Raw genomic sequence first — 8443 nt, 5'->3', positions numbered from 1 at the left:
TCCTAAAAGATTGAGTACATACTGGAAAATGATTATTTCCATCTATACTGTCAAAGATTATTTCATTCTTAATTTCGTTTTAAATAAGCTTTTATTGTCTATGGAACCAACTTGCGACGTTGTTGGTTTGTTGGTACGTCTGTTTTAAGCAGAAAAAAAAGGAAATCCAATGGCATAAAAAAATACCAATTAATTTAGAAAATCTATGGACGTCTAACAGCTTGCCTCAAGTTTGTTTCTTTTGTATTAAAGACTTGTCGTATTTCCTATTAATTGTTTTGATTCTTTTCCTTATCACTTCAATATCAAAAATCTCAAAGACCTTTCAAGATATTACTTATATTATTCTGGTTTCAGAATAATGTCTTCGCCGGTAAATTGAATTTCACATATTAATTCAAAAATTTACGTTGCAAATTGTTTTGTTGTTGTATTGTATTATTTTTTTCTTCTGTTTAGGTGGAGGAAAGCGTGCGACGCAATAGTGAGAGCGAAAATGGTGAGGCAGAGACTACTGAACACGATCCGCACTTCGAGCCTATAGTATCACTGCCTCTGGTCGACGTTCATACTAACGAAGAAGATGAGGAAGAGTTGGTTAAAATCCGCGCACGGCTCTATCGGTATGACACTGGAGATCACGAATGGAAGGTTAGAACCAACGATTTTTTTTTTCATAATAAACAATACATTGGTTTTTGGTTTCTGTTGCCTATATTTGCCTTTTACGAGCTAATGGGTTCACAATGGGCTTTAATTACTACAAACGCAATGTAGAATTACTACAAATAAGCTAGCATCATTGGTAAAATCTGTAAAAGAAATATGTAATAAAATTTTTAGGTCTGCCTTTTATGTATAAGATTTTTGGAAAACCATCAATATATTTATCAATTATCATTATGAAACCACTACCTACCTCTGTAAAGTGGCTGAATTATGAAAATCACCTTAACGCTTCTGAAGAAATATATTGTAGGGCTTTGTATATACAGAGCAGACATTGCAAAAAGCTAACGCTTGTGAATGTAATCTTTTATAACAAGCTTCCTAAATCAGTTTAGGAACTGCAATGCTTAGGTTCTTATAAAGTATTTAATTTTACAGTATAGTTTTACTGCTGGTCTCCTCAATAACATGGGACTTAACTAGATCTGACAAGTTATTTTGTAATTTTACAGGAGCGTGGTACAGGTGATATAAAACTACTGCGCCACACCAAAAACAATACTGTAAGAGTTGTTATGCGTCGTGACAAGACACTGAAAGTATGTGCCAATCACTTCATAACACCAGACATTAGGATGAATGTACACTGTGGCTCGGACAAGGCATTCAACTGGTCTGTGTTTGCTGATTTTGCTGATGAAACAATGAAACAGGAATTGTTGGCCATTAAGTTTGGCAATCCACAAAGTGAGTAAAAATAATTTCTTTCAAGAATTTAACCTAATGTTGTAATTGTATAATAAACAAAGTTACAGCTGTTATAACCAGAATGGAAGATTGATAGGTCCTAGTCTAGATTTATGAATAGGCTACTTTTATACTGATATTTCTACTATACTGAAGCCATACTCGAGGAGTACTGTTTACTAACAAACAAATTAGAAATGAAGGTAGAAGACGCATAATCATTTCATAACTTATTTATTTCAAATTATGTATGATTTGTTTATGAAATATTATATGTATAAAATAACCATATCTGATTATTCTAAACTTATTAATCAAATTAATTTTCATTAATTTAAGAACAAGTTAATTATAATTATTATTAGGTGTGAAATGATTAGTTATTTATACCCTCATTTTTAATTTGTTTCTTGGTAAATCATACTCATCAAGAAAGGCATACAATGGAAGATTGATAGGTCCTAGTCTAGATTTGCAAATAGGCTACTTTTTTACTAATATTCCTACAAGAACAGTCTATGCAGTAATTTTATAAAGCACATGTAATAGATTACTTGTTCTACCCACTTACCTTCTTTTTTATTTCTGCTGCTAAGCAATATTACTCTGTTACTAATTCACTGCTATATAACAAAATAAATGAGACATTTTATTACATAACTTTTTGTTGAGTTACAGTTAACTTCAACTAATGTGTTAAATGTTGCAGTTGAACATTATAAATAATAATGAGACTTCACATAGATAAAAAGTGGAAAGTATAGCAGAACCTCACAGATTCACTCACATAGTTCCCGGTCCTGTGGGACTACAGGGATAAAATAAGCCTATGTTACTCTTTAAGTTTATTTTTACATACAAAAATACAAATCTTTTCTCTTTCTAATATTAGTATACATTGCAAACTAACTCTGACTGGTGTTCAATTCGTTTTCTAGATGCTGACCTGTGGAAAACCAAATTTGCCGAGGCCCAAGAGATTGTAAGGACCAAGTGCAGTATTTACACCCAAGAGCTGTCATCTGATTCTGACGAAGAGAGCAGTATTACACAAAGTGAGGAGACTGACACTCCAGAGCTAAAGAGCACTGACAAAACTCCTGATGAAAAATACTCTAAAACAGAGGTCACCGATGCAAAAGAGTCAGATGGTATAGTTTTACAACTGAAAGAACTCAAAGTGGAAAGTGAAAAATCTGAGTAAACAAAACAGTTTTACACATTTTATTGAATTAATGAATTCCATTTATTTTGTATAAAGATTTATAAGGTAAACTTGACATAAAATTTATAGTGTTTAGACTATGCAATAAAATATCCATGCAAACAATTATCAAAATACATATATAGTATAGTATATTTATAATGTTGGGTTATTGATATATTTCAAATGTTTTAACCCTTTTCGTAGGCAACCGTTTTATGATTTTCTATTAGACGACCTTCCCTTGACACTACTAGTAACTATCTAAACTATCCTTTATGAGAGATGAGCTCCAAATGTTTCTTCAGAGAGGTTATACTACTACTTATGTTGTATTTTAATAATTTCTTGTTGGTAAATTTTTTGCTATATTTTAGAAGATAGATTTAAGTTGCTGAATAAAAGAGTACTAAGATAGTACAAGGATGCATTTCAAACATGGGAAGTCTGGCAACCATTCATTTTTTAAAAGTTCATATATCATAATTATGCCTCTTTTGTAAATTAATGTTGTTGTTTTAAAAGTGCATTAATTAAGCAGTAAGCAACTCCCGCTACTGACTAACTAGTTCTAGGCCAGGTTCCCACTATGTTGGACCGGAAGTTTCGCCAGACCAATTTTGCCATTCACATAAAAAAAAGGCAAGCCAAGTTTGCCAAGACTGAAACAAGTCCAAATTCAATTATGGTTCATATTTTTAACACACCTTTATTAGCTTCACTTGTATCTAACTATGTATGTAAGAAAATCTTGTAATCTTAATTTGACCCACTTCTCGGTCTTGATTAGGATGAAATTTTGTACACGCTACACAAGTTCTGATGACCATACATGACTAGTTAAGAAACGTCATTACATATCCAATATGGCGGCCTCCCCAAGATGGCGGTCTGGCTCTTTGGAATCCACCCCCATGATATGGATAACAAAAGAAAAAGTTATCTGTCAGGAATATAATTCTCGCAAATCTGACGGTGAGGCGTAGTGGGCCTAAGCTGTCAGTATGCTGTTTGTCAAAGATATAATTATATATTTGATTAATGACAAGGTTACTAAGGCAACTTATTGATAGCCTGTAGTCTGAAAATATCTCTCAAGGTCTAAGTTATACACCAAGACTAATAAATGCGAGCTGCCACAGACAAACCTGTATGTATAATGGTTACATTACAGGCTAGGCGAATACTCCCAAAGTTTACTCTACCATAATATGTGGGACTTGTATATGCTTTATTGATTTTATGAGAGGTGAGACTAGGCTGTAAGATTATTGCCTAGGCCAGGTCATTTTACAGAAACTCTGTATACTGACAGATTACACTGCATTCTAGACAGTCTTGAATAGAAGCTACAAGGCTTATGTTGAATATATAATTTCGAATATTTTAAATCCTAATTTGTGTGTCGTATAATGTTACTTTTATTGTGTCTCTTAGTAAATGTTAAAGTGTATATAGTTAAGCATAAGGCCGAAAACTTTGTCAACATGCCACGACTTCTTGTAATACATTACATATCATTGATAATTTGTTTTCTTTTTTGTATCCCCCTGCCCATTACATGCTTTGGTTTTATTGAAATCATCTTCTTTTTGCCAATGGTATAAATTAAATATGCTGAAGTTTATTTTTAACCAACTTAAAAAAAAGAGGTTTCTTAATTCAACCATATATATTTTTATAATGAACTGATTTTGAATTATATTGAATAGAAGCCGATGTTATACTGAAAGTTAATGAACAGTGTTTTTAATCAATTATTTTGCCATTTGCGAAAAGAACCCCTAAGAATGACCATGTATGAAAAATTTAATTGTGGGAGAAATTAAGCAATAAATGTTACCCAGACTCCATGTGAATGTGATGTCACCCACCCACATTTTTGTTGGCACCTCATAACAGGTTAGAAGACATTTTTTTATTGTATTTTGTATGCTAATAATAGAACAATTTTGTAGAAGTAAATGTGATTATTATTTACTACATGGATGTTTTAGTGGTACTGCAGCATATCGTGATTACAAAGAAAATGTCTAAATGAAACACATTTTAATTAAAATTACACACTTTTATTGCAATCATCACTCATATTATGAGAATCATAAACCTATTAAATTAAATAACTACTCATATCAGATAAAACTTGCTTGTTGTAAAGTCAGACTTCAAATAAGAAAGTTGCATGTGCAATAAATTATATGGAATGTAACTCGTATATTATTAATATTTTGTTTTGGTTTTAATAACTTGCTTTAAATTTAGTATTTATACCCAATAATCATTGTGTGTATAAATGTAGCGTTTGTAACTGGCATAAAATAAATTATAATAATTTACACATTAATTTGTGACTTATCAGCCGCATTGCTATCACATCATTATATACTTTGGCAAAAACAATGAGTTGTGACTGTGACTATGGAATATAAGAATAGGTATATTATTTACTGGTAGTTTTGGAATTCAAAGAGAATATTTCATCTAATTCTAAAAGTCTAAAGGAAATCTATTAAATTGTCACACATTTTAAGTGTCACAAGTCATTCAAACTGCTTCATTAACAAAATATATTAATGTAACATTATATACAAATCTAAAAGTACCAAATATAATGGTAAAATAATAAAAATGAAAAAAAGTTGAGATGTTTTGTTAGTACACATTATGTTGTCAATGGTATTTTCAAAAGTAACTAATGTATATAAAATGTACACACATCAAATTGTGTGTGTAAGTTGAGCACAAAATTCATGCCTATTGCATCATTATTATATTTAAAAATTTTAATTTTAGGCACCCAAGTTGATTAGTGTATAGACAAATGCTATTGCTTATCATAGGGAACAAGACACAAGTGCTCATTAAATATTAATTTATTTATAGCTCATCTTTTTTATTTGAAGATGAAAAAGAAAATGACTGAAGAATATTGATTCTAGAAGCCAATTCTTTCTTCTTTTCATTTGAAATTTTGCCAGTCAGTAACTTATTAATTCTATTTATTTCTGTGCCAATAAATTCATCACCTTTTTCCAGAACCTTCTGCATTATTGTTTTGTAAATCTTTCCTGTAGCTGCATCCTAAAAAAATTAAATACATAATTTTAATAGTCAGTTTATATATTTTAATCAATACATATATGTAAAATAGAAGTGTCTGTCTGTGATTTCAATATAGTATTTTTTTTCAAGTGCTTATAGTTATTCGACCAAAAAACTAACAAGTTTTTTTTAAATTCTTGTTCGTCTGTGTTTCTGTTTGTCGGGGCTAATCTTTGGAACTGATTTTAATGGGACTTTCACTGGAATATAGAGGGTATCGAGCAATATAGAGGCTACTTTTTATCCTGAAAAAACCCATGGTTTCTGTGGGATTTGTGAATACCCTAATTTCACATGGCCATAGTTGCGGGCGTACTCTAGAATGTTTTTAAAAAAGGAGAATATTTCTAGTTTAATATGTAATGTTTCAATATTTGTTATCTGAAAACTGCTTTTTAAGGTTATGAGATATTAATGATTTAAGGTTTACTGCAATAGCCATTAAAGACAATTGGGCATTTTCATAAGAAAACAAATACTAAACTAACCAATGCAATAAAATTATTCAAGAGCAAATCATTTGAATATATTATATGAAAAAGCTATAAATTGGAAATTGTAGTTGTAAAGTATAAATTTTAATTATAAATTTGATTTGACCAATTACAAGTTTTTGTTAAGTACATACTTTAACCCTTAACAGTAATGGAAAGCGCTAAAGCTAATCTTAATGCTTGGTTTATTCAAATAATACATAAAAATGTTATTTATATATTGATAATTAAGTTAGTAAAATTACATAACGTGACGCCGCGTGGTTTTACCAGCCTGGTTCCCTTTCCCGTAGTAATACGGGGATAATATATAGCCTAAGGCTAAGGCTGAAAGAATTTTTCAAATCGGACTAGTAGTACCTAAGATTAGCGCACTCAATCAAACAAACAAACTCTTCAGCTTTATAATATTAGTATAGATTACCTGAGTATCCAATTTTTCTACAACATTCTCTGTTTCCTTTAAGATTTTCTCCCTTTCCTCTTTAGCGGAATTCTGAAACTTAATCGCTAGAGTATCCAGGTCCCTGATACAACCAGGCAGGCTTAAATATATTCCACTGTTATCGCGTACAAAACGTCGCAACTCTTCACTTGTGAAACCTTTGGTTTCGTCAAAACTAATTGGTTCATTCTTCCCTTTCAGAAATAGTTTTACTACTGGAAAGCTTTCCTTAGTGGCTCCGTACTTGAGGCCCAGTATTTCATTCTCCCTTTCGCCGTAATCTTTTATTCCTACTTCGGCGAACAGTAACTCGTCGAGTTCTTTTGCTTCCTGGGCAAGCGCTACAAAAGCGTCATGTTTGTCTCCAAAAGGAAATGCCACGTCGAATTTCACTAATGCAGCGTCGAATTTACTTACAATTTTATCGAAAGTATACTCACTTAATTCAACTGAACCCTTATCCGCCGAAACTATGTTCGAGGATAAGAATGTTATTACAAAACAAATTACTGTTATGTACGCTAGCATTATTGAATGGATCCGTAACCTATTTTCCGCCAAATAATTCCCTTTGCAGTAATGAATATAACAATATGTGAATATCAATAACACTGCGTGCGTTCTACACAATATTACTTGATTTTATTCTAGAATTTGTTTGATAGCGCCGTTTTATTGACTTTCGAGTTGACAGCCGGACGCCGGTAGATTTTGTTTTCTATTACACATAATTGTATTGTATTTCAGATTTCATTCCATTTCACGTTTAATTTTTCTATTCCATAATTTATACGTTTATTACCATGAAAAGTGAAAATGCTAATATCATATAATTACATACAGCTGTGTTCTTTAAATAATTCAATTTTTTATTACTTTTACCTTAATTTGCCTGTTTATGTCATTCTGTTGTTGTTACAATAAAAACCTGATCTTTGCGTTTAGAGAAACAGCCTGCTGATGATTTCAGATAATTGGTTGATATTGTAAATGACAACTACTTGGAATGTCGTTATTGGTTAGTACTGATTTGAGTAAGTGTAATAAAAATTGTTTTATTTTACAAAAACATTTCTCTGGCTTTATAAGGTACCACAGATTAAAGAATAGAGATAGAGCGCACGGAACACGACGGTGTCGTAGCCGTTCCAAATACAAAATTCAAGAACGAATACATTCTCGTGTAAAAAAGTTTGTATTAGCGGATGTCAAGGAGACACGTGTCTCATTTTTGTATGCATAGATGATACATTATATATTGAGTTTGTATGGGTTCACCAAGGATTTTGGGTTCACCACGCTGCTTGACTAATGCTGGATCATTTTTATTTTGTGTTAGGTATTTTATTATATTTTGTACGATTTTGTTCCTCTTCAGTCTTCAGTATATTAATCCGTTAACCACAATGCCCCTCCAAAAAAAAAAACCAATGCCACATTACGAATGAATTCAAACGAAACTTGGTTCGATTTGAGACCATATCACGAAGGTATAGGATACTTTTTGTCGCGAAAATAAAATCAGAAAGGGGTGAAATAGTGGTTGAAAGTTTACGTATGGAAAGTCATTAATTTTGAAGTAACATTTGTAAAAATTGGCAAGTATAAAATAAAATGTCGTTGGGTCTCAGAATACAGAAAACCACAAAATCAGTGGTTTTCTGTATTCTGAGCGTTGGGTATGTAATTTAACATTTAATATCTATACCTAACAGAAAAATAGTTTAAATAGAAGGGGGTAAAATACAAATAGTGAAAGTTTACATTGATTTCCACGTGAAC

General features: G+C 31.5%; 2 protein-coding genes across 2 annotated transcripts; one reads left to right on the top strand and one right to left on the bottom strand.

Moving 5' to 3' along the window:
• The first annotated feature begins 189 nt into the window (after positions 1 to 189).
• On the top strand, positions 190 to 4147 carry LOC112051561 (ran-specific GTPase-activating protein). The gene is made up of 4 exons (XM_024090260.2): positions 190 to 373; positions 460 to 651; positions 1182 to 1416; positions 2355 to 4147. Exons 1-4 carry the CDS (start codon positions 362 to 364, stop codon positions 2618 to 2620), a joined length of 705 nt encoding a protein of 234 aa, XP_023946028.1. The 5' UTR covers positions 190 to 361; the 3' UTR covers positions 2621 to 4147.
• A 520-nt stretch (positions 4148 to 4667) lies between these two features.
• LOC112051560 (endoplasmic reticulum resident protein 29) lies at positions 4668 to 7376 on the bottom strand. Its single transcript, XM_024090259.2, has 2 exons — positions 6641 to 7376; positions 4668 to 5701 (listed from the first exon to the last, which is right to left on the bottom strand). The coding sequence occupies exons 1-2, from the start codon at positions 7187 to 7189 to the stop codon at positions 5498 to 5500; spliced, it is 753 nt and encodes a 250-aa protein (XP_023946027.1). The 5' UTR covers positions 7190 to 7376; the 3' UTR covers positions 4668 to 5497.
• Positions 7377 to 8443: the final 1067 nt, after the last annotated feature.

Source organism: Bicyclus anynana, chromosome 8, assembly GCF_947172395.1.
Source record: "Bicyclus anynana chromosome 8, ilBicAnyn1.1, whole genome shotgun sequence".
In the NCBI taxonomy this organism is placed as follows: domain Eukaryota; kingdom Metazoa; phylum Arthropoda; class Insecta; order Lepidoptera; family Nymphalidae; genus Bicyclus; species Bicyclus anynana.
Note: the sequence above shows the minus strand (reverse complement) of the source record. Positions and strands in the feature narration are given on the sequence as shown.

Coding starts and splice junctions, on each gene's coding strand:
- LOC112051561 (XM_024090260.2), top strand. Junction 652..1,181: donor CTGGAGATCACGAATGGAAG/GTTAGAACCAAC, acceptor GTAATTTTACAG/GAGCGTGGTACAGGTGATAT. Junction 1,417..2,354: donor TAAGTTTGGCAATCCACAAA/GTGAGTAAAAAT, acceptor TTCGTTTTCTAG/ATGCTGACCTGTGGAAAACC.
- LOC112051560 (XM_024090259.2), bottom strand. CDS start 7,189: ATGCTAGCGTACATAACAGTAATTTGTTTTGTAATAACATTCTTATCC. Junction 5,702..6,640: donor TAGAAAAATTGGATACTCAG/GTAATCTATACT, acceptor TAATTTTTTTAG/GATGCAGCTACAGGAAAGAT.